We start from the raw sequence: 26747 nt of genomic DNA on the forward strand, positions 1-26747 counted from the left end.
TATAGTTGGGGTCTTGGAGTATCAACACAAAATATCTCAAATCCAATTTTTTGCTGCAAGTCGACTGTGTGTGCGCATATCTAGGGGGTATGGGTCATGGGTTTATATGAAAAGGGTGCCTGTAAAAAAGGGCGCCTGGTGGAGCCCATATATACCGACTTCGGCTACAAAAAAGGTGCCTGGTGTAGCCCATATAAAAACTTCGGCTACAAAAAAAGGCGCCTGGTGTAGCCCATATAAAAACTTCGGCTACAAAAAAAAAGTCACCTGGTGTAGCCCATATGAAAACTTCGGCTACAAAAAAAAAAGTCACCTGGTGTAGCCCATATGAAAACTTCGGCTACAAAAAAAAAAGTCACCTGGTGTAGCCAGAGCCGGGAGAAGGTCATTCAGCACCCAAGGCTGAGACAGCAAAGTGCGCCCCTCCATCCCTCCCACCCCAGCCGTCACACACTAATTTCTATTAGACTAAGAGGCGCCCCAGGGCCCCCCAACCTCCTCAACACCTTCATCTCTAGTTATCTGGCTTGCAGTCACTGCTATGTATGTACTTTTCTTATTTCTTTGTGCTTCAAACACAATTGGGAATGACAGCTGAATGAATTGTGCACCCCCTCCTACACTGCACCCTGAGGCTGGAGCCTCTTCAGCCTCTGCCTCGGCCCGGCCCTGGATGTAGCCCATATGAAAACTTCGGCTACAAAAAAAAAGGCGCCTGGTGTAGCCCATATAAAAACTTTGGCTACAAAAAAACTCCGGGATGTGTTAATTACTATTCCCCCTCCAGGCCGCCATGGATAGTGGAGGAATGAAATAATTCGGCTTTCAGCACTTGTAGCCCATATAAAAACTTCGGCTAGAAAAAAAAACTCTGGGATGTGTTAATCACTATTCCCCCTCCAGGCCGACATGGATAGTGGGGGAATGAAATAATTCGGCTTCCAGCGCTTGTAGCCCATATAAAAACTTCTTTATTTGTGTTATTTTTTAAAAAATACATTTAAGTGTATTTCTTTTATTATTCCCACCTTCCCTCCCCCGGCCAGCCTATAACAGCGATCGTTAGGTAGTTAAGCAATGCCAACTGCAACTACCCAAGTTAACTGGGCAATTGACATTATCATGCATCAACACTGCACATAGTTCATGGGTACTGAGACAAAGTCAGAGTGTGGAGAAACACGAGAAAGTTAATGGTGAATACATTAAGTACCCACTGGGCCCCCTATGCTCCAGGGCCCCACAACAGCTGCTATGGCTCCTATGGCTAATTGCTACGCCCCTGCACATGATGTATATTAGCACTTCCAGTAGGCTTTGAAATAGAAATCTCTGCTTGAGAGCTGATGTCTTCCCTTGTATCTACATGTTAGCAGAGTAATCAAAATAACACATTTTTGCCATAGTGCATTTTTAAGCTAACCTTTTCAGCCGCGCGGACGTGAGCTTCACGTCCGCAGCGGCAAGTGCTAGAGCCGCAGGGACGCGCTAGTCACATCCCTGCAGTTTGGGTGGTCTGCAGGCAATCGTGCGGGCAGATGCCCGCGATCGCGCTGCTGCTGCTAGCAGAGGGGATTGGCTGCAGGGGACAAAAGTCCCCTGTGCCAATCCGAGCATGTCCACCGAGAATAAACACTGTTTTTGTTCAAAAACAGTGTTTATTCTGTAAATGAAGCCGCCGCGCTATCTCCCGCCGCGATTTCCGCCGGTTTCCGCCGCCTGATCGTTAAATTTATGGATGGAAACAATGTTTCCATTCATAACTTCCCCGCCGCTGCTGTGATCGGAGGCTTCCGATGGAAGCCTACGTCACTTCCCTGGTTACAATGTAGTGATACATTGTATCCCCATTAGCATACATTGTACGCTAATGGGATTTTTGCTCAGTAGGGACATCTTGTGGCCAAATAGTATAACACACCTGCTAACTTTGGGGAATAAAAATAAATGGTTATTTATGTCAAGAGGACATAAAATTAATAAATATTGAGCTAAAAATTAGTGATGGATGTAAAACTGAAAAAGTGCACCTTTATTTTCAAATAAAATATTGTCACCATACATTACACTAGGGGTATAATTTTAACATTTAAATAACAAAGACAAATGGCCAAATAAAATGGGTGGATTTTAGTTATGGTAGCATTAATTATTTTAAAACTGTAATGGCTGAAAACTGAAAAATAATGCATTTTTTTTATTTTTTCATTATTATTCCCATTATAATACAGTTAGATTAAAATAATTCTTAGCATAATTTACCACCCAAAGAAAGCCTAATTGCTGGCGGAAAAAACAAGGTATAGATCATTTCGCAGTGATAAGTACTGATAAAGCTATTGGGGAATGAAAGGGAGAAGCGCTGACAGGTGAAAATTCCTCTCGTCCATAAGGTGAAAAATCCCCGCGGGCTGAAATGGTTAAAGGGAACCTTAACTAAAAAAAAAATAAAAAAATGTTTACTTACCTGGGGCATCTACCCTGCAGCCATCCTGTGCCCTCGCAGTCACTCACAGCTCCTCCAGTCCCCCGCCGCCAGCTAGTTTTGTTTTTGCCGACTCGAGTACCTTTGCACGCTTTCCCATTGGTGCAGGAAGCTATCGTTTACGTCAACACATATCTTTGAACGCAAAGATACGTGTATAGGTCCGCAATAGCTTCATGCACCTGCAGGAACGTGTGCAAAGATACGCGTGGAGGCCCGCCGAGAGGTACTTCCCCCTTTGCCATTGGCGCAGGGAGTACTTGGGGTCCTCTGACACCCGAAGGTATGGAGGACCCCGATTGTGCCACGTGGTTTGCCACTGGCCAGGGTCAACTACCTCCCGAGAGGGGGCCTCTAGTCAGGGACCGGACTCCGGAGTCCCCAGAGGACAAGTCCTCAGTGCTAGCCCCGACCTTGTGGCAAGAGTTATAAAAATTATTCATTCTCCCTAGCTAAAAGGCCGGTTAGCCGCGTTGTTTGGCTAAGCATACAGGTAGTACAGACCTTAGTACCCTACTCATTCATGGGGTTTCCCAGGCCCCGGGACTTTCAGATACTCCTTGGTTGCTACTCCAGGGGCAGAACAACTCAGCAAAGCCCTCAGCAATTCAGCTTCAATCATGGTAGATCCATTCAGTCAGAATCTGGAAATGTATGCACTAGAACGGACATCTCCACTAAAGGATCTGAGGGCCGGACTACACCCCCGATCGCTTGTTCAAGGAAACCCCCCAGTTCACCATGCCGGGGTCTCAGTAACATACATCCCTGAAACTGATAAGAACAGATACTACACTTGATCTTAGCCAAAAGGTCGAGAAGCGATATAATTTATTTATAAGCTATAATTATTTATCCCACTCTTTAGTGTTTCCCTGAGAGGAGGTGTGGGCTCTGAGGAAGCTGGCGTTCCTGTGACACACGTGTCAGACCCGAGGGTGACTGATGCGGTTTGGTGCTGGGGCTATCTCACACTCAGATATGCTGCTTATTACGGAATGAATTGCATTTTGCACAGGTCAGTTTACTACTAACAGTTTCGCAGCTGTTGGCTCACATTTATGTTCATGTCATGTGATTTGCATATTGCACAGGTCACTTTACATTTAGGTTTATAGCTGCTGCTGGTCCACCTTTTTGTTTATATCAAATGTGTTCTGATTTTGCATTGCCTTGCCAAGCCCTAATTTTTCAGCACCAACCACCGCATACATTTTTATCAGCCCACTGCCCTCCCATTTTCCTGTTTTTTAATGTTTGTGTCTTGTGTTTGTTCAATAAAGATTATTTATACATTTTTGCAATTTAGTGCACCATCCTTGTTTCTTTTTTCTTGAGTTTTAAGTTATAATTATCCAGTTGCGCATTTCGCTAACATTCATATTTACTCAGTTGATTGTGCTCTCTAGAGCCCCCTTTTGATTTGCTTACAAAATTATGAAGTTTCAAATTAGTCAGAGTGACTTGCATTGTCCGAAAGTGTATTCTGCAAATGTGAGAACACATGCGATAAAATAATGTGTAACCAAGAATGCAAGTTCATCTCAGTCCAACAGCTGCATTGCCAAAGGAGGAGTGACTGGAGCCAGCAGCAGCCCATATAAAGATCACATGCCATGTTAGCTGAGCACAAAGTTTGCTAAAAAGACAGCATTTTAACAATGAGTTCTGCAGGAAAGGTAAAGTGTGCATGGTATCTTTATGACTTTTCTTTGCATGAATACCTTAGTGTGATATGTGGGTAGCAAATGCTAAATATATAGGAGGATCATAACATAGGTCTTTAGAATGTTGTTATTATGTGCTTTATCCCAGGACTGCAGATTGTAGCACTCTGTCCTGTGTAAAGAGACTTAACTGGAATAAAACTGCTGATTCCTGATCTGCTTATGTTTCAGTCTTGTAAAGATTTGTTTTGGAAAATGTTTTTGAAACAGAAATGACATGCTTGATTGTACTATGTGTTATAAATAGTGGTTAAATAGTACTCAGCGGCATAGCAATAAGGGTTTCAGAGGTAGCAACCACATCGGGGCCAGAGGGGCCCGAGGGACCCTACCTCAAGCACAATATTAGTTCTCTATTGGCCCTGTGCGGGTAATAATCACTTCTATAGATACTTTCAATAGTAGTAATCATTAACAAACTGTTTCCCATCCCCTATTTGCACCTCTGACACTGTGGAAATCCTTGGCAGGCAGTGGCGTAGCTAAGAAGCTGTGGGCCTCAGTGCAAGTTTAGCATTGGGGCCCCCCAAACATGCTATAGATAACAATTGATACAACACACCAAAACCAATCAAGGACAACCACATGGTCAGAAGTGAAAGAAGGTGTTGGGAAACTGTGTGTTAATAATCACTTCTGTTCAAATCAACTATATAAGTGATCATAACTAGAGATGGCCCGAACGGTTCGCCGGCGAATGGTTCCCGGCGAACTTCCGGGGGTTCGCGGTTGCGGAGAACCGCAAACTATTCCGGAAGTTTGGTTTGCCCCATAATGCACCATTAGGGTCAACTTTGACCCTTTACATCGCAGTCAGCAGGCACATTGTAGACAATCAGGCTACACTCCCTCCTGGAGCCACTCCCCCCTTATAAAAGGCAGGCACAGCTGGCCATTTTACTCACTCGTGTGCCTGCAGTAAATAGAGGAGGGACAGCTGCTGCTGCTGCAGACTCTCATAGGGAAAGATTGTAGGCTTGTTAGCTTGCTCCTTGCTGATTCTTTTTGCTAAAATAGCACCTCACAACAGCTCTTTTGAGAGCTAATCTTGTTCTTGTGATCTTTTTTTTTTCTGTGTGTCCCACTGACACTTGTGTTGCATAGACAGCCTTGATAATTCATTCTGTGTGTGTGCCACTGCCAGGCCCAGCACATTCAGTGACTACCTGTGTGTGTGTGACAGTTGCACATTGTAATACCCATTACTGTATATACCTACCTACCTGTTGTTCACAGTGCACCCACCTACCTACTAGAGTTGAGCGCACGCAGTGTCACTGTGCCTGTCCGCTACCTGTCTGTGTGTGACAGGTGCACATTGTAATACCCAGTACTGCATATACCTACCTACCTGTTGTTCACAGTGCACCCACCTACCTACGTGAGCTAAGCGCACGCAGTGTCACTGTGCCTGTCCGCTACCCGTCTGTATGTGACAGGTGCACATTGTAATACCCAGTACTGCATATACCTACCTACCTGTTGTTCACAGTGCAACCACCTACCAACGTGAGTGCACGCAGTGTCACTGTGCCTGTCTGCTACCTGTCTGTGTGTGACAGGTGCACATTGTAATACCCAGTACTGCATATACCTACCTACCTATTGTTCACAGTGCACCCACCTACCTACGTGAGTTGAGTGCATGCAGTGTCACTGTGCCTGTCCGCTACCTGTCTGTGTGTGACAGGTGCACATTGTAATACCCAGCACTGCATATACCTACCTGTTCTGTTCAGTGCACCCACTTACCTACGTGAGTGCACGCAGTGTGATATACCACTCCGTGCATACCTGTTAACTGCACCTGTGTGACTGCACATTGTATTAGTCAAGTCAGTGCATACCTTTCACTTCATCCCCCCTATATGAACACAACGGACAACACAGGCAGAGGTAGAGGCAGACCCAGAGGAAGGCCACCCGGCAGGTCTGTGCGAGGTCATGTTGATGTTATTTCGTGCAGCCCTGGCCCAAACTACAGTGCTCAGAAGAAGGCACGTTCCATCAACTCCTAAGATTGTCAGGACGTGGTTGACTATTTAACACAGAGCACCTCATCTACCGCAGCCACCAGCGCTACTACAAGCACCACATCCGTTGCATTTGACACTTCGCAGGAGTTAATTGTTGGGGAATTAACCGATTCCCAGCCATTATTGTTACAACCAGATGAAGGTGCTAAGAACGTTACACCACCTCATATGTCTGAGTTAGACGGCGACACTGTGGACGTAACATGTGAAGATGATGAAGTACCTGCTGTTGGTGCAGTTTATGAGGTGTCTGAGGCAAGCGAAGCTGGGCAGGATGATTATGATGATGACGATGATACAGATTCCATGTATGTTCCCAATAGAGGAGCTGAACAGGGGGACAGTTCAGAGGGGGAGTCAGAGAGGAGTAGAAGGAGACAAGTTGCTGAAAGAAGCAGGGGGAGCTCGTTGTCAGAAACAGCTGGTGGCAGTGTCCGGCGCCATGTATTGTCACCTATGTACATCCAGCCAACATGCCCTTCAACGTCAGCTGCTGATGCCACCATAGTGCTATCACCCCAGGGGGGGTTCAGCGGTTTGGAAAAATTTTTATGTGTCTGCCTCAGATCGGAGCAATGCCATCTGTTCTCTCTGCCTCTAAAAATTGAGCTGTGGAAAGGCCAACACTCATGTAGGGACAACTACCTTATGAAGGCAAATAGAGAAAAGGTACAAACTGCAATGGGAAGAGCACCTGAGCAAAAGCAGCACACAAAAGAAAAGCCACCCTCCTTCTCTTCTTCCTCCTTCAGGTGCATCATCTTCAGCCACTTTCTCCCTTGCACTTTCACAGCCACCCTCCTCCACTCCGCCTCTGCCCTTGAGCGGTTCCTGCTCCTCTGCCAACAGCAGCCAGGTGTCCATGAAGAAAATCTTTGAGCGAAAGAAGCCAATTTCTGCCAGTCACCCCCTTGCCCGGCGTCTGACAGCTGGCTTGGCGGAACTGTTAGCTCGCCAGCTGTTACCATACAAACTGGTGGACTCTGAGGCCTTCCATAAATTTGTGGCCATTAGGATGAAGTGGAAGATACCAGGCCGAAATTATTTCTCTAAAAAGGCAATACCCAAACTGTACCATGAAGTTGAGGCAAGTGGTGTCATCTCTGGCACACAGCGTTGGGTCAAGGGTCCACCTGACCACGGATTCCTGGTCTGCCAAGCACGGTCAGGGCAGATACATAACTTACACAGCCCATTGGGTCAACCTGGTGACCGATGGCAAGCAGGGAGTACGTGGCTGTGCAGCGGACCAACTTGTGACACCTCCATGGCTTGCAGGCAGGCCTCCTGCCGCCTCCTCTCCTCCTGCTACATCCTCTTCGCTGTCGTCCTCCTCCTCCTCCTTGGCTGAGTGGCAGTTCAACTCTACTGGTGCTGCGATCCCCTCTCCAGCTACACAGCCCCATCTCCCCAGGGCCTATGCTGCATGCCAGGTATGACGGTGTCACGCCATCTTAGACATGTCTTGCCTCAAAGCGGAGAGTCACACTGGACCAGCTCTCCTGGCTGCTCTAAACAAACAGGTGGATCAGTGGCTGACCCAGCTGCAGATCGGCAATGTGGTGTGTGACAACGGCAGCAATCTCCTTTCCGCTTTGAATTTGGGAAAGCTGACACATGTACCCTGCATGGCACAGGTGCTGAATCTAGTCATTCAAAGATTTGTGTCAAAGTACTCAGGCTTAGAGGACGTCCTGAAGCAGGCCAGGAAGTTGTGTGGAGCATTTCAGGCGGTCTTACACGGCCATGGCACGCTTTGCGGACATTCACCGGAAAAACAACTTGCTGGTGAGACGCTTGATATGTGATAGCCCGACTCGCTGGAATTCGACCCTGGTCATGTTCTCTCACCTGCTAGAACAGGAGAAAGCCATCTGGGGAGATGGGGATGTTGTGGCCCAACAACTGGACACTGATGCGAAATGCATGCAGGCTCATGCGGCCGTTTGAGGAGGTGACCAACCTGGTGAGTCGCAGTGAAGGCACCATCAGCGATTTGATCCCGTACGCTTACTTCATGGAACGTGCCGTGCGTAGAGAGGTGGATCAAGCTGTGGAGGAGTGTGAAGTGGAACAGTTACGGCAGGAACAGTCGTGGGAGTAATTTTCATCAGATTCAGATGTTTCCTCAACACCTGCGGCAGCACAGAGGGGAAGGAGGAGGAAGAGTCGTGTGGGGAAGAGGAGTCAGACTCGGATGATGAAGAAGGTGTTTCTTTGGAGGAGGAGGAGGCGGATGAAAAACAACCACAGCAGGCGTCGCAGGGGAGTTGTGCTGCTCGACATTCCCGTGGTATTGTTCGTGGCTAGGGGGAAGAGGAGGACTTACCTGACTGTCACTGAGGAAGAGCAAGAGGAGATGGATAGTACATCTGCATCCAACTTTGTGCAGATGGCGTCTTTCATGCTTTCCAGCCTGTTGAGGGACCCCGTATAAAAAAACTCAAGGGGAATGAGCTGTACTGGGTGGCCATGCTACTAGAGCACAGCACAATGCAAAAAAGGTACCACTGCCAGTAATCTTTCTCTCATGTCCACACAGGCAAGGACAGGACGCTCCAGCTCCAACGATCTCATGGTGATGTCGGACATGCAGACATTCTTTAGTCCAACACCTCGCCTTAGTGCTTCCGGATCCACCCTCCACCAACGCCTGGACCGGCAGGTAGCCGACTACCTGGCCTTAAGTGTGGATGTAGACACTGTGAGCAGCGATGAACCCTTGGACTACTGGGTGCGCAGGCTTGACCTGTGGCCAGAGCTGTCCCAATTTGCCATCTAACTTCTGTCTTGCCCTGCCTCAAGCGTTCTGGCAGAAAGGACCTTCAGGGCAGCTGGAGGCATTGTCACTGAGAAGAGAAGTCGCCTAAGTCACAAAAGTGTTCAGTACCTCACCTTTATCAAAATGAATGAGGCATGGATCCCAGAGGGCTACTGCCCGCCCGAAGACTAATTCAGTCCCCACTCCCCACACACAGCATCTCTGCCTGCACGCCATCTGACTGGCTGCCAGTCCCAAGACTAAGTCGCTCCCCACACAGCACCTCTGCCCGCAGACCACTTGACTGCCTTCTCCGCCACCACCAACAGGGTCCCGGACTCCAGACGGATTCCTGAATTTTTTAGGCCGTTGCTAGCAGCGACCGCCATAATAATTTTTCTGGTGCGTGTACATGCCTGACTAATTTTTCTGGCTGCACTGCGGCTGCAACAACAAAACAAAAGGCATGTACATGTGCCCATTCCCCTTCGTGATCATTACCTTGCCGCGGTGAAGGGGCTTGCGTATCACAATGAAGCAATGATCGCCGGCTATATGAGTGTCTCGGGGGGTGGCACACCAAAGATAATAAGGTTGTTGTTCATTGTGGACAGACCAAATTTGATCAGCTGTACAGTCACTGTTCTGTCATTCAGCTACCTCAGCCCGGCGACTATATGGGCTGGGAAGCCGCCATCCCCTGCACTCTCGTCATGGTGCGCACCAATCCAGCATGGCTGTCACTACACAAACAGCTGTTTGTAGTCACTGCATACCTTTCACTGCATCTTTGACTGCACATTGTATTATACCTGGCAGTCAGTGCATACCTTTCACTTGAATGGATGGCAGACTTGCCCTCCATAACAGATTCTCGTTAAAGGATTTAAAGTTGATTCATCTCACATATACAGCAGGGCCTCGAAAGTCCTCCGTGGTCACTCGCAATGGCAGACTTGCCCTCCATAACAGATTCTCGTTAAAGGTAGTACAGTCTATCAGTGTCATATACAGCAGGGCCTCGAAAGTCTTCCTGTATTGTAATTTTTGGTCACTACCTTGGGATGTGCATGCCATGCCTGCTGCCTTCCTTGGATGTGAGGTAGCCGTTTCTGCTCCTTTGCTCACAGCGTGCCTGCTGCCTTCCTTGGATGTGTGGTGGTGGTAGCCGTTTCTTAGGCTCCCACTCCGGACTGGAATCGAACCAGGATTCCCCGGCGATTACCCGTGGTCACTCGAAATGGCAGACTTGCCCTCCATAAAAGATTCTCGATGCAGGTACTGAACAGCAAGCAGAATAAGTATTTAAAAAAATAGATGTCAGCTTTAACAATGGTAGAGAAAGAACTATCGAAAGTTGATAAGGCAGTCAGACATTACCTGATATCACTGAGTGAGGAAGAGCAATCTCGCCATGGTGCGCACCAGTCCAGCACGGCCATCACAACGCAAACAGCTGTTTGTGCGGCGTTACACAGGTTTGGTGTGTCAGTGTGAAGCAGTACTCTAATTACACTCCCTGATTGATGTATACACATGCAAGATGTTTTAAAGCACTTTAGGCCTGCAATTTAGCATTCAATGTGATTTCTGCCCTTAAAATGCTGCTTTGCGTCCAATCCAGATTTTTCCCCGGGACTTTAGGTGTCTATCCCACTCCGCCATGTCCCCCTCCAGGTGTTAGACCCTTTGAAACATCTTTTCCATCACTTTTGTGGCCAGCATAAATTTTTCTAGTTTTCAAAGTTCGCCTCTCCATTGAAGTCTATTGCGGTTCGCGAAAGTTTGCGCGAACCGAACTTTCGTGGGAGGTTTGCGAACCCGGTTTGCGAACCTAAAGTCGGAGGTTCGGGCCATCTCTAATTATAACTAACAAAGGACCAATAAAGAGTTAATACTGTGTTTGAGGGTTAGCCCCTTGGGGCTCTGATGAGGTCGCTACCTCTTCACCCCCTATTGCTACACCACTGTTGGCAGGTTTTGGTGCGCCATATCAATTGTTATGCATAGAGAGGTTGAGGTGCCCCATGTAAAACTTGCACTGGGGCCCATAGCTCCTTAGCTACCCCACTGAGTGTACTGGTTAAGGGCTCTGCCTTACAGGAAACTTGGGTTCAAATATCAACTCTGCCTGTTCAGTAAGCCAGCACCTATTCAGCAAGTCTCCCCAACACTGCTACTGCCTACTGAGTGCGCTCTTATGGCTGCCTCACAAGCGCTGCGAGTCCGACAGGAGAAAAGTGCTATACAAATATAGGAATTATCATTATTATAAAGGGCAGCATGGTGGCATAGTGGTTAGCGCTCTCGCCTTGCAGCTCTGGTCCCGGGTTCAAATTCCAGCCAGATCAACATCTGCAAGGAGTTTGTATGTTCTCCCCATATATTTGTGGGTTTTCCTCCAGGTACTCCAGTTTCCTCCCACATTCCAAAATCATACAGATAAGTTAATTGGTTTCACCCTAAATTGTCCCTAGATTATGATACATGCACTACACAATACATACATAGACATAAAGTATGACTATGGTAGAGATTAGATTGTGGGCTCCTCTGAGGGACAGTTAGTGACAAGACAATATACTCTGTACAGCATTGTGTAATATGTCAGCGCTATATACATTCTTAAATAAATAAGTAAATAAAGGCAACTGATTCTTATGCTGGCCACATATGCAAAGAATGTCATGAAATCTACTATTGATTTTGAAAGTATCACAAAATAAAAAAAAATACTGTATTGTATTATTATAAAAATATTACTGTATTTGTAATGTTAAATTGTACCTAAACGGACATGTGACATGTTGAGATAAACATATACGGTAAACATATAGTACCAATCCTACTTAGAACTTACTTGTCTGTGTTCCTTTTCTTTTCCATTGCAAGCGCTAATAAAACAGTGCTTTAGCATTTTATTTTAAATTGGAACAGTTAGACTGCAACTAATGAAAGGCCATAAAACCTCTGTGCAACTGTGCAAGCAATGCTGATAGCTGGACAGAGAACAAAAGTTTAAAAGGTTTTTATTTCTCTGTGTGGGAGCTGAATTTACAACAGTAATATAGGTACGTCTAAGTTCAATGTTTTCATTGTCTCTGCTGACGGACACAGTCTTTCTATTTTCCAGAGCCACAATATATGAACTATTAACATGTTTTATATATATTCAATTTTATCATGTTCTCTGCCAGGCAAGAGTTTTATGATTTGTAATCAATTATCAGTGAGAGTTAAACTATAGTCCAACTAGAGAGAAATTGACTGAATCTCAACACTTACCGCGAAAAAAAAAACAAAACAAAAAAAAACGCAACACAGCATATTTCTATGCAAGAATGACACTGTACATACACATATTTAGCTCATCATGTCACATTCAAGTTCAGATAGCCTCTGAATTCAGTTATATTCGTCACAAGTGGATGTTATATTCTCCAGAGAGAAAAATGCATAGATCCCATTGCATAATCCTCTATAATAAAACCCCTGTGTCCCTGCGTCATGCTGTCCCTGTGTAGCTTGGTCCGTGCTTTTTGCTACTGCGCATGTGCACAGCACGGACCCAGCCTCACAGAGACAGGAGGACGGGGCCAGGGAGCCGGGCGGACGTGTGAGCGGGCGGCCGGGTGTGCGGCGGGTGTGCGCGAACGCACAGTAACATGCTGCGGGAGGTGGCAAGAAACAGACCATAGAGCCCGTTTAAACGGGCTTGGGTCTGTTAGTACTGTAATAAAATCTGTATTTAAAGAGGCACTCACAATTTCAAAGATAGTGTGTACAACCTACGTTTAAGGATGGGCACTCCCCTATAAGTCTTCTAAACAGACATGCCACTGGCGAGTGCATAAAATAAGGGCACCAGGAAAAAAGGGCCCAGCTGGATAACAAATTGGTGCCGGTGGATAACGAAATCTCAATAAAGATGAGGGAGTGGTTAGGGTTAGGCACCACATGGGCGGCGGTTAGTTTTAGGCAACATCAGAGGTGGTGGTTAGGGTTAGGCACCACCAGGGGGGTTAGGGTTAGGCGCCACCAGGGGGTGGTTAGGGTTAGGCACCACCGGGGGGGGGGGGGGGGGTTAGGCGCCACCGGGGGGTGGATAAGGTTAGGCGCCATCAGGGGAGTGGTTAGTTTTAGGCACCATCAGGGGAGGGTTCTGTGTGAGGGTAGGCAGGAGTCTAGAATTAGAGGGTGCAGAGGTAGCAACCACATCGGGGCCCTTGGGCCAGAGGGGCCCCTGAAGGGCCCTCCCTTGACTACAGTATTAGCTCTCTTCTTACTATAGAAACAAATTTCCGGCACTATCACCAGGCAAATCTTCATTGGTTTTATTGGTATTATTAAAATCTTCCATCCATAATAAACACAGATGTATATCACATACCCGTTTGATCTTCTTACCGTGGGGCAATGTGGGAGCAGCGGTCCGCCTGACGACCGTTTCGCTTAGTGCAAGCTTCCTCTGAGGCTCCGTGCGCGCAAAAGATCCCACTTCTGGTTCTTTTAAACTACCGGGCGTTCGCTCCGTGTAATGCGCCTGTCACGCCGCTTCCGCGTCACTTCCTGCGTCCCCACGACATCACGCATGCGTACATTCGTCTGCGTGTCACGCGTATATTACGTGAACACGCATGCGTGCATTTGTTTGCGTTCCACGCGTACGTTTAGCAGGAAGTAACGTATTTACCTTTCTGGACATCTGTGCGTCTATGCTTTAAGACGCTCAAATGTACCACTAGATGGTGCTAAATAATTAGATGGGCTCTTCAAGTGTATCTTATATGGAATGGACTTTCTTAAAGCTATTTAAAATATATAAACTTTATTAATTAATTCCTTAAAAATAAAAAGAAAATATTCAGGAAAATATTTAAGGATATTATTCCGCATTATTAAAAAATGGGCCTAGTTACTCTTCAGGGACTATCCGGGCATGTTCTTGTTGTTCTACAAAAAATATATGTATATGGCGCTAAACATTACACTTTCTATTAATTCATTGTTATTTCTTAGTCAACTATTTGCGACTATTTAGCACCATATTGACACTTCTCACATTGCCCCATCCATGAGAATACTAGATCCAATCTAAAAACAATAATGGTAATCAAAGGTCTTGGGTTCCATGCAATTGCATCTTCTCATTAAGGATCCAGAAAGCAAGCCATGTCTATATGATCGTTTAAACCTAAGGGTCCCAAGGCATCACTACTGATAATCCACCTACTTTCCTTTCTCAATAGTAAACGTTCACGATCCCCTCCTCTTGTGGGGATTGGGACCTGTTCTAGGCCTGCAAATTTTAAACAAGTGGTATCTCCGTCGTGTGCATTCCTGAAGTGTTCAATCAACCTGCTACATCCTACTCCAGTCTCTACTGACTTGATGTGTTCTTGTACTCGCTTCCTCATCTGCCTTGTCGTCATGCCTATGTAAAAGCGGTGGCATGGACACCATACAATATATACTACATGAGTTGTTCTACAGGTTATAAAGTCCCTTGTTTTATTCTCTATTGGTCCTACCTTCAAGTATTTTCCTGGATTCATATGTGTACATAAAGAGCAATGGCCGCACTTATAGTTCCCCTTAGATCTAGTGTTGGGCGAACATCTAGATGTTCGGGTTCGGGCCGAACAGGCCGAACATGGCCGCGATGTTCGGGTGTTCGACCCGAACTCCGAACATAATGGAAGTCAATGGGGACCCGAACTTTTGTGGTTTGTAAAGCCTCCTTACATGCTACATACCCCAAATTTACAGGGTATGTGCACCTTGGGAGTGGGTACAAGAGGAAAAAAAAATTTAGCAAAAAGAGCTTATAGTTTTTGAGAAAATCGATTTTAAAGTTTCAAAGGGAAAACTGTCTTTTAAATGCGGGAAATGTCTGTTTTCTTTGCACAGGTAACATGCTTTTTGTCGGCATGCAGTCATAAATGTAATACATATAAGAGGTTCCAGGAAAAGGGACCGGTAATGCTAACCCAGCAGCAGCACACGTGATGGAACAGGAGGAGGGTGGCGCAGGAGGAGAAGGCCACGCTTTGAGACACAACAACCCAGGCCTTGCATGAGGACAAGAAGCGTGCGGATAGCATGCTTTGTACCACCATGCAGTCATAAATGTAATAAAGATAAGTGGTTCAATAAACAGGGACCACGCGGCAACGCTAACCCAGCAGCAGCACACGTGATGGAACAGGAGGAGGCGCAGGAGGAGAAGGCCACGCTTTGTGAGACACAACAACCCAGGCCTTGCATGAGGACAAAAAGCGTGCGGATAGCATGCTTTGTACCGCCATGTAGTCATAAATGTAATAAAGATAAGAGGTTCAATAAACAGGGACCACGCGGCAACACTAACCCAGCAGCAGCAGCAGCAGCACACGTGATGGAACAGGAGGAGGCGCAGGAGGAGAAGGCCACGCTTTGTGAGACACAACAACCCAGGCCTTGCATGAGGACAAAAAGCGTGCGGATAGCATGCTTTGTACCGCCATGTAGTCATAAATGTAATAAAGATAAGAGGTTCCATAAACAGGGACCGGCAACGGTAACCCAGCAGCAGCAGCAGCAGCAGCAGCAGCACACGTGATGGAACAGGAGGAGGCGCAGGAGGAGAAAGCCACGCTTTGTGAGACACAACAACCCAGGCCTTGCATGAGGACAAAAAGCGTGCGGATAGCATGCTTTGTACCGCCATGTAGTCATAAATGTAATAAAGATAAGAGGTTCCATAAACAGGGACCGGCAACGGTAACCCAGCAGCAGCAGCAGCAGCAGCAGCACACGTGATGGAACAGGAGGAGGCGCAGGAGGAGAAGGCCACGCTTTGTGAGACACAACAACCCAGGCCTTGCATGAGGACAAAAAGCGTGCGGATAGCATGCTTTGTACCGCCATGTAGTCATAAATGTAATAAAGATAAGAGGTTCCATAAACAGGGACCGGCAACGGTAACCCAGCAGCAGCAGCAGCAGCAGCAGCACACGTGATGGAACAGGAGGAGGCGCAGGAGGAGAAGGCCACGCTTTGTGAGACACAACAACCCAGGCCTTGCATGAGGACAAAAAGCGTGCGGATATAGCAGCAATGCTTTTTGCCGCCATGCAGTCATAAATGTAATACAGATGAGAGGTTCAATAAACAGGGACCGGAAACGCTAAACCATCCCAGATGTTCATCGGTCATGTTACTTGGTTGGGGTCCAGGAGTGTTGCGTAGTCGTTTCCAATCCAGGATTGATTCATTTTAATTTGAGTCAGACGGTCTGCATTTTCTGTGGAGAGGCGGATACGCCGATCTGTGATGATGCCTCCGGCAGCACTGAAACAGCGTTCCGACATAACGCTGGCTGCCGGGCAAGCCAGCACCTCTATTGCGTACATTGCCAGTTCGTGCCAGGTGTCTAGCTTCATGCCCGGTTTCAGGTCCAGCGGTGCCAGCCACAAATCCGTCTGTTCCTTTATTCCCCTCCAAATTTCCTCCCCTGTGTGCTGCTTATCCCCAAGGCAGATCAGCTTCAGCAACGCTTGCTGACGCATGCCAACAGCTGTGCTGCACTGCTTCCACGATCCTACTGCTGCTGGTGCTGGGTTAGCATTTCCGGATGAGGTACAGCTTTGAGATGCGTTGGAGGAGAAGGAGTCAGAGAGGTAGGTGCTGCTGTTGTTATCCAGCTGTTTGCGGCGTGGGCAACACCCGCGCCGTAGCAGGTGAGGAATCGCTGCCAGGCTCCACAAGGTTCACCCAGTGCGCGGTAAGGGAGATGTATCGACCCTGGCCGAACGCACTCGTCCAGGTGTCAGTGGTGAGGTGAACCTTGCAGGCAACGGCATTCTTCAAGCTTCGGGTTATTTAGCTGACCACGTGCTCATGCAACTCAGGCACTGCAGAGCGCGCAAAGTGGTAGCGGCTGGGAACCACGTAACGTGGGATGGCCACTGACATCATGCCCTTGAAGCTGTTTGTCTCCACCACTCGATATGGCAGCATTTCGCAGGCCAGAAGCTTGGCTATGCTGGCTGGCTGTTACTGCCACGGCCCGGGGGTCATTTGCTGGCAATTTCCTCTTGTGCTCAAACATCTCAGAGACAGACAACTCAACCGTAGCGCTGCACACCGAAGGGCTGTTGGTTGTTGTGTTTGATGAACACTGGGAGACCTCAAGAGCACTAGTCCGGAAAGTGACAGTGTCAGCATCGTCTGATGTTTGTGAATGTTGTGAACCACGCAATGGCTGGGCTACTGCTGCTGCTGAGGCGGGTCTGGTGGTGAGTCTGGTGAACCCAAGGGAGGCAGTGTTGCTGGTGGTACCCTGTCCTGCCGCGTTTGCCCACAGAGTGGGATGTTTGGATAGAATGTGGCGGCTCATGCTGGTGGTGGAGAGGTTGTTAATACTTTTCCCCCTGCTCAGGCGGGTCTTGCACACCTTGCAAATCGCCATGGTAACATCCTCAGTGCAGTCTTCAAAGAAAGCCCAGACTTTAACTGGCTGAGGACTCGGACCTCGTGCGTGATGTGCTGGTGCTGCTTAACCCACTGCTGGACGCTTGAGAGGTCATCCAAGTAATTATCTGGTCCTGTTCTTTTGGATCTGTGAGGGTTGTTGTCCTGGACAACATGGGCAGTATTGAGTGGGTTTTCTTGGGTGCTCCCCTGTGGCCTGTACGTGAACCGTCAGGGGAAACACCTCTTCCCTTGCCCCTCCCTCTTTCACCGGATTTCTTCCTCATTTCACTTATCCTTAAAGTACACGCTGACTGGCAGCAGTACAGTGGCAGTACAGAAATGCTATACAGTGGTGGGTGAGCGGTGTACCACTATTGTCAGCAGTGACACAGAGCACAATGCTATACAGTGGCGGGTGAGCGGTGTACTACTGTTCCCAGCAGACACAGAGTGGAAGTAAACACAATGCTATATAGTGTGGCTGAGCCGTGTACACAGAGTGGCATTAAACACAATGCTATATAGTCTGCTATATAGTCACCCCGAACAGGGTGATGTTCTGCAGAACCCGAACAGTGGCAAACACTGTTCGCCCAACACTACTGGGAGGGAACGCAGATTTTAGTACCTAAACACACGATACAACATGTTTTCCGGGGTCGGACTCTGAGGCACATACAGATGGTCCCGATCATCATCCTCATCATACAACTCTTCTCCTGAGTCTGACCCACCCACCACCTCTGCCACCCCAACATCCCCAGACACAGACCCCTCATCGTCCTCAACATTAACTTGGGATGCTGGCCTGAGCCAGACCTCCTCCTCCACATCAGGCCCCATCATCTCCTCAATGGCAGCCCTCATTAATCGCTCTGGCGACGGACTGATGGACACAACGTTCTCCTCCGGGGAGGGCTGCTGCTGACCACTGGCTGCTGGGGTGGATGTTATAGCTTGCGTGGGGCGTTGGCTGTTGCTGTTGTTGGGAGTGCTGCTCACAGCGGAGGTCTCTGGGGAACTCATGTTGAGCTCATATAGTGGTTGACGGTGAGTGGAGTATTACTGATCCCAGCAATATACACACTGACTGGCAGAGTACGCAATGCTATATAGTGTGGCTGAGCGGTGTACACAGAGTGGCAGTAAACACAATGCTATATAGTCTGGCTGAGCGAGCGGTGTACTACTGTTCCCAGCAGAATCAGAGTGGCAGTAAACAGTGGTATATAGTCTGGCTGAGCGGTGTACACAGAGTGTCAGTAAACAATGGTATATAGTCTGGCTGAGCGAGCGGTGTACTACTGTTCCCAGCAGAATCAGAGTGGCAGTAAACAATGGTATATAGTCTGGCTGAGCGGTGTACACAGAGTGTCAGTAAACAATGGTATATAGTCTGGCTGAGCGGTGTACACAGAGTGTCAGTAAACAATGGTATATAGTCTGGCTGAGCGGTGTACACAGAGTGGCAGTAAACACAATGCTATATACTCTGGCTGAGCGAGCGGTGTACTACTGTTCCCAGCAGACACAGAACAGTAAACAGAATGCTATATAGTGTGGCTGAGCGAGCGGTGTACCACTATTCCCAGCAGACACAGAACAGTAAACAGAATGCTATATAGTGTGGCTGAGCGAGCGGTGTACCACTATTCCCAGCAGACACAGAACAGTAAACAGAATGCTATATAGTGTGGCTGAGCGAGCGGTGTACCACTATTCCCAGCAGACACAGAACAGTGAACAGAATGCTATATAGTGTGGCTGAGCGAGCGGTGTACCACTATTCCCAGCAGACACAGAACAGTGAACAGAATGCTATATAGTGTGGCTGAGCGAGCGGTGTACCACTATTCCCAGCAGACACAGAACAGTGAACAGAATGCTATATAGTGTGGATGAGCGAACGGTGTACCACTATTCCCAGCAGACACAGAACAGTAAACAGAATGCTATATAGTGTGGCTGAGCGAGCGGTGTACCACTATTCCCAGCAGACACAGAACAGTGAACAGAATGCTATATAGTGTGGCTGAGCGAGCGGTGTACCACTATTCCCAGCAGACACAGAACAGTGAACAGAATGCTATATAGTGTGGCTGAGCGAGCGGTGTACCACTATTCCCAGCAGACACAGAACAGTAAACAGAATGCTATATAGTGTGGCTGAGCGAGCGGTGTACCACTATTCCCAGCAGACACAGAACAGTAAACAGAATGCTATATAGTGTGGCTGAGCGAGCGGTGTACCACTATTCCAAGCAGACACAGAACAGTGAACAGAATGCTATATAGTGTGGCTGAGCGAGCGGTGTACCACTATTCCCAGCAGACACAGAGTGGCAGTAAACAGAATGCTATATAGTGTGGCTGAGCGAGGTACACAGAGTGGCAGTAAACAGAATGCTATATAGTGTGGCTGAGCAAGCGGTGTACTACTATTCCCAGCAGACACAGAGTGGCAGTAAACAGAATGCTATATAGTGTGGCTGAGCGAGGTACACAGAGTGGCAGTAAACAGAATGCTATATAGTGTGGCTGAGCAAGCGGTGTACTACTGTTCCCAGCAGTGACACAATGACAGGGGGGACCCTGGCTAGCGTGGCTGGAGCGCGAACTACCCTGCCTGCCTACCCAAAGCTAAACCCACAGACAAATGGCGGAGATATGACGTGGTTCGGGTATTTATTTACCCGAACCACGTGACCGTTCGGCCAATCAGAGCGCGTTCGGGTCCGAACCACGTGACCCGTTCGGCCAATCACAGCGCTAGCCGAACGTTCGGGGAACGTTCGGCCATGCGCTCTTAGTTCGGCCATATGGCCGAACGGTTTGGCCGAGCACCGTCAGGTGTTCGGCCGAACTCGAACATCACCCGAACAGGGTGATGTTCTGCAGAACCCGAACAGTGGCGAACACTGTTCGCCCAACACTACTTAGATCTTCCTTGCTCCAGCCATGTGGGTTCCCTTGGTGTTTTAAATTCGCTGGCTGTCAGTTTGTTACTTAAAGTTGGCGCTCTTCTAAATGTGACCAATGGTGGTTGCCTATATACTTCTCTTAGGGTTGGATCCCTCTGAATCACTTTCCAATTCTTTAGTACACTCTGCCTTATCTCTCTATGCATTGGAGTGTAGTCAAAAACAAGGTTCAACCTCTCACTTGATTCCAAGTTTGTATCTCTCTTTTTATTTTTTCCTCTTATCAGAGCCCCTCTTTCCATATTTTGTGCTCTTTCCAATGCCACCTCAAGTGCCTCAGGCTCATATCCTCTCCCTTCCAATTTCTTTTTCAGATCTATTGCTTGTTCCATGAAGTCTTCATACTTAGTATTATTCCGTTTTAACCTGAGGAACTGTCCGTAGGGTAATGATTTAAATGTATGATCTGGATGGTAGCTATTTCTATGTAACAACATATTTCCACCAATCGGTTTCTTGTATCCTTTAGAGATTATTTCTCCTCCTCTAATTGACAATTCTAGATCCAGGTAGGCTACTTTTTCTTTACTCCATTCAAAAGTGAACTGCATATTCTCTTTTCCATCGTTTAAATATTGCATGAATTCTTCTAAGGCCGTACTGGTGCCGGACCAGTACACCAGGACATCGTCTACAAATCTGGACCATCTCCTGAGGCATTCACCATGGGGAACACCGCTGCCGTACACATATTTCTCCTCCCACCAAGCCATCCTTAAATATTTTCCTGAATATTTTCTTTTTATTTTTAAGGAATTAATTAATAAAGTTTATATATTTTAAATAGCTTTAAGAAAGTCCATTCCATATAAGATACACTTGAAGAGCCCATCTAATTATTTAGCACCATCTAGTGGTACATTTGAGCGTCTTAAAGCATAGACGCACAGATGTCCAGAAAGGTAAATACGTTACTTCCTGCTAAACGTACGCGTGGAACGCAAACAAATGCACGCATGCGTGTTCACGTAATATACGCGTGACACGCAGACGAATGTACGCATGTGTGATGTCGTGGGGACGCAGGAAGTGACGCGGAAGCGGCGTGACAGGCGCATTACACGGAGCGAACGCCCGGTAGTTTAAAAGAACCAGAAGTGGGATCTTTTGCGCGCACGGAGCCTCAGAGGAAGCTTGCACTAAGCGAAACGGTCGTCAGGCGGACCGCTGCTCCCACATTGCCCCACGGTAAGAAGATCAAACGGGTATGTGATATACATCTGTGTTTATTATGGATGGAAGATTTTAATAATACCAATAAAACCAATGAAGATTTGCCTGGTGATAGTGCCGGAAATTTGTTTCTATAGTAAGAAGATTGCATGTTTGTTTTTTTCATTTCCTGAGCACATCAAAGGCAGCATACCCTGAGCATCAGACCCTCAAAGGGCCTCATCCCAAGCAGTCCAGATAAAGCAGTGCCGGTCACTTTCTTCTACCAATATAAGTATTAGCTCTCTATTGGTCCTGTGCTCATATTAATCGCGTCTATAGATAATTTGAATAGCGGTAATTATTAACCAACTGTTCCCCATCCCCTTTGTGCACCTCTGACACTGTAGTTGCCATTGGCAGGTTTTGGTGTGCCGTATCAATTGTTATGTATAGAGTGCTTGGGGGGCCCCATTGTAAAACTCGCATCGGGGCCCACAGCTCATTAGCTATGCCACTGAGGGTAGGGCTGAGTTATGCTGTATTGTTGAATTACGTAACGATATTTAACGTTAATATCTGTTCGTTATTATTTCTCACAGTATTTACAATGGTATTTTTCGTTAACAAAGCTTGAAAACGATGTTTATCGTTATCAGATTTTGTTAATAACGGGCACCATTTAGTTATCAACTCGGGCCATTTTTTCATGCTGCCCTTTTTTCATGCACGCCAGAACCCTCCACTGGTGGTGCCTGAACCTAACCACTCCCCTGGTGGCGCCTAACCCTAACCCCCCCCCCCCTCCTTTCTGTGACTCACTACTCTAGGCCCTTCCAAGCAAGGGTGCAGAGATAGGGAATCATTGGAAGTTTTGTAGGCAAATATTTGCAGACAGTCCCTATTCAGTGTGCAACGGGGTCTTGTGTACAGCACCCTGCCCCAGCCTCCCCACCCCCTTCCCCAGTTCTGCTCCATCCTAGAAGGACAGTGAGTGTAATAAAAAGCTGTGGCTGGGAGCTCAGCACAGCACACTTGTCTGTCAGTTTTCTGTGTGGGTTTTCTGCATGCCATGTGTGACTGTAAACTGTATGTGAAAATTCATATTTTATCACAGAAGCCAATGTAATTAATAGGTAAAATGTGTGCAGTGCTAAATGTACTTTAAAATTAGAGAATGGTACTCCCAGCAGTTTACATAAGTACTTACCACACTCTGTGGGCTTCCATAGTCATAGTCTAATGTCCCACCAAAATATTATTATGTATTTTTATAGCATTGCCATCTTCTGCAGCACTTTACTGATCACATAGTCATGTCACTGACTGTCCTCAGAGGAGCTCACAATCTAATCTCTACCATAATAATTGTATAATGTCCTATCATATTATTATTATGTACTTATATAGCATTGGCATCTTCTGCAGCACTTTGCAGAGTACATAGTCATGTCACTGACTGTCCTCAGAGGAGCTCAAAACGCAATCCTATCATAGTCATAGTCTAATATTTCACTATAGGATTGTTTATATAGTGTGTGTGTGTGTGTGTGGGGGGGGGGGGGATGTGTGTGTGTGTGTGTGGGGGGGGGGGGGGGGTGTGTCAAGCAGAGGGGCACAGGGGGATGGTTTGGGACAGTTGGAGGAGGGGGGGGTTTGAAGGTCACATGTCACTGTATTTGTTTTTTTTTATTTGTATTTTTTTTTTTTTATTTGAGCTACCACCATTTAAAGGGACTCCGAGCAGTGCAAAAACTATGGAAAGATGCACATCTTTGCACATGATATATAAACCGCCACCCTACGCCTTTTAGTTTTCGCTATTTTCGCGATTAAAATTGCCGCGGCCGCGATTTCGATCGCGAAAATAGAGAAAACTAAAAGGCGTAGGGCAACGATTTAGGTGTCGTCAGAAAGAGGAGAAAGAGAGCTTTAAAATGATATCCATCTTTCCATAGTTATATTGTATTACACAGGGCGACTTTTTGTCAAAGTCAGCAGCTGCATTCAGCAGAATGGAGCTTCTGACACTGGGGAAAGTGTCGTCCTGTGTAATACAATATAACTATGGCTTGATGGATATCATTTTAAAGCTCTCTTTCTCCTCTTTCTGACGACACCTAAATCGTTGCCCTACACCTTTTAGTTTTCTATATTTTCGCGATCGAAATCGCGGCCGCGGCAATTTCAATCGCGAAAATAGCGAAAACTAAAAGACGTAGGGTGGTGGTTTATATATCATTGGAAAGAGGAGAAAGAGAGCTTTAAAATGATATGCATCTTTCCATAGTTTCTGCACTGCTCGGAGTCCCTTTAAGGACCCCCTATACAGCCCTGAAGAGCCCTATTATAGCAGAGAACTATAATAGTGGGAACCATAATAAGAAACGCTAACACAGTTTAATGTAATAGGGAGCACCATAGAGGAGGAAAATGGAATGGGGCTATACAAGGAGGCTCTTACAGTTAAAAATGTTTTAGCAACACCTTTTTTTAAAGCGGATCTGGACTCTGAACTTCCTCTCTGCTCTAAAAGATAAGCAACAGCATAATAACCTTTAAAGAAAAAAACACATTTCTTTGATACAGCTAATACAAATCCTGCAATACATCTGCAATGTCTCTACTTTACTGATTTCATGGAAGCAGACATAGGGTTTACATCCTGTGTTTACAAATTCGCTGATCTGCCGATGACTGCTGAGATTATCCTGAGCTGACAGAGCTGAGAGATCAAATTACACTTATGATTAGTCACAGATGAGGGGGGAATTAGACAGGCGAAACTCTCTAAATACACACAGGGTGCATTTCCTGTCCTGTGCCAGAGTTCTGGTCCACTTTAAAGACTGTGCCCCCTGCAAAATAAATCCCCATGCCCTCCGCTAATACAGGGGTTCCCTGGAATCCAAAAATTATTTGAAGGGTTCCTCCTGGGGGAAAAGGTTAAAAAGATTATAGTAGATGGCATATGTAGATCACATTTATTTTTCGCCATGAGTTTGTGAACTTTCAGATTGCCCTTTCCACTACTTTACTGAATGATCTCTTAAAGGAAAAATCTGAGAATTGAAAAAAAAAAAATCAAATTTACTTACCTGGGGCTACCTTCAGCCCCTGGAAGCCTAGGCGGCCAGGTCGGAGGCCTCTACTCATGCACAAGGACGCGGCCATGCTGCATGTGCATGCACAGAGGCCGCCTACCCACTACGGATGGGTCCCCAGGAGACCTCCTTGGAGCAGAGCTGCGGCAAGAGACACATAGGCTTCCAGGGGCTGGAGAAAGGCCCAGGTACATAAATCTGTTTATTATTGTTTTGTTTTGTTTTTTGCTCGGATGTTTCCTTTAAATTTACAGTATCAGAAGAGAACATATGTATCTATCTAACCTGTACTTTTATATTGATTTAAGGTTATAAAATGCAAAGCCGCCGTAGCCTGGGAGAAAGACAAGCCCCTTGTGATTGAGGAGATTGAGGTGCAGCCACCAAAAGCAAATGAAGTTCGCATTAAGGTAAAGTTTACTAAAAAACTAATTGGTGTAATGGTAAAAAATTTATCAACAGATGCACTCTTTTGATGCAATTTTCTACAATAACAATTGGAAGAATTATCAATTGTTCTCATAAATGGAGTGATTAGAGCAATTTTTCTCTTCCGATTCAATCCTAGAATCCAACATTGAGTCGATTGAAACAGATTGAGTACATTTTCTGTTTCAATCGACCATAGAATAATTTTACATTGATTTTTGCTACACAAGTTTTCTGCAGAATTTGATTGTAAAAATTGTGTTGATGGACTGCATCTGATGAAAAAATTGTACTGTTAATGGGCACCTTAATTCTGTTATATGTTAGAAACATGCCATTGCTAAGTGAAGTTTGGTACAAGTAAAACAACTCTGCATAGTATCATGCATTTCTAACAAGTCTGTGTTTGATTATAAACATGCTTTTTGTTAACATAGGCAACCTTTTGTCAAAATGAATAAAGTTATGCAAAGCATATCATGGCCATGGTGAATGGATCTGTTCCCTCACATCCAATGTGCAGAACACAAGCTTGTGCAATGCATGACATTCCATGTCACCGCCGATGGACTATGCCTATGTAAACAGAGAATGGCTGTTTGACGTACACTCCTGCACCAAGTGGGGGACCAATGGGAATCCTCCCTTGAGAGGGAGGATTACTACTGATTTGTTTCAAATCAAGTGGGGGCCCAAGCAGTGTGCTCCTGCTAGGGCTTCTCATTGGTATGGCAGCACTTGTCCCTGGGGGCAGCGGAATCAGCAACCTGAGCGGCGGGGGGAAAACCCAAGCAGCATGCAGGACAGTTGCACAATGGTTCCAGCAGTGTGGCCAACTGCGACAGACATGCAACAGACCCAGTGTATCGGCACAGGATACGCTGGGAAAGTGTGAACTGAACCTTACATTTGCTTCTGTTTCTACTATTTTTTTTTTACCTTATCACTATCAAACTTTTAAGCACCCAACTAACAAAAAAAATTGAAAATATGAATTGAATTAACAATAACACAAACTAAGATAAACTTTAATAATACGTTATTTCCATCCTGGGCGATACCTTGTAATGTCCCCCTGATAATACACGTGTCCCTTCACTCATGCTCAAAGCCTCCAGTGGGGATGCCTCTGTGGATGAGAGACTCACATGCTGTGAGAGGCGGGGATAGGCGGAGTAAGGCAGCTATTGTTGAAGAGGCAGAGCTATGGTTAACAGCTCTGCCTCTTCCTGGTAGTATATGCTGCGACCCAATGGGTGGTTGAAACTGAATAGGACATTTCTGGGGACAGGATTGCTTGTTCTGCTGCGGGTATGCAGGAGACCACTTTGAAAGGTTTTACTAATAAGGTTTTCAGTCTAATAAAAGAAAAAAAATCACTCTAGACTCTCTTTAATGTGTAACATATACAGTACTGCAAAGCTCTCATTGCTTAAGCTATGCACACATTCTGGATAAAACTCAGTCAAGTAGGCCATTCATACAAGTGCCCCTGAGTTTATTTAAAGATAAACACATTATTCCCCTCCTTAGCTCACCTACTAGTAGTGTTTACATCATGAACTGCACCATCACCTCCATCATCCTGCCTCAAGCTGGTATACCAGAGTGGCAT

General features: G+C 46.5%; 1 protein-coding gene and 1 pseudogene across 1 annotated transcript in view; one reads left to right on the forward strand and one right to left on the reverse strand.

Moving 5' to 3' along the window:
* Window positions 1–3164: 3164 nt before the first annotated feature.
* Window positions 3165–3311, reverse strand: LOC137533083 (U2 spliceosomal RNA; annotated as a pseudogene).
* A 758-nt stretch (window positions 3312–4069) lies between these two features.
* The window catches only part of LOC137504054 (alcohol dehydrogenase 1-like), an 80406-nt gene continuing 57728 nt past the window's right edge, over window positions 4070–26747 (forward strand). Inside the window, exons 1-2 of the mRNA XM_068231981.1 lie at window positions 4070–4164; window positions 25012–25113. Of these exons, the coding sequence (XP_068088082.1) occupies window positions 4147–4164; window positions 25012–25113 (120 nt within the window). The 5' untranslated portion in view covers window positions 4070–4146. The remainder of the gene's footprint in view (window positions 4165–25011; window positions 25114–26747) is intronic.

This window comes from Hyperolius riggenbachi, chromosome 1, assembly GCF_040937935.1.
Source record: "Hyperolius riggenbachi isolate aHypRig1 chromosome 1, aHypRig1.pri, whole genome shotgun sequence".
NCBI classification, from domain to species: domain Eukaryota; kingdom Metazoa; phylum Chordata; class Amphibia; order Anura; family Hyperoliidae; genus Hyperolius; species Hyperolius riggenbachi.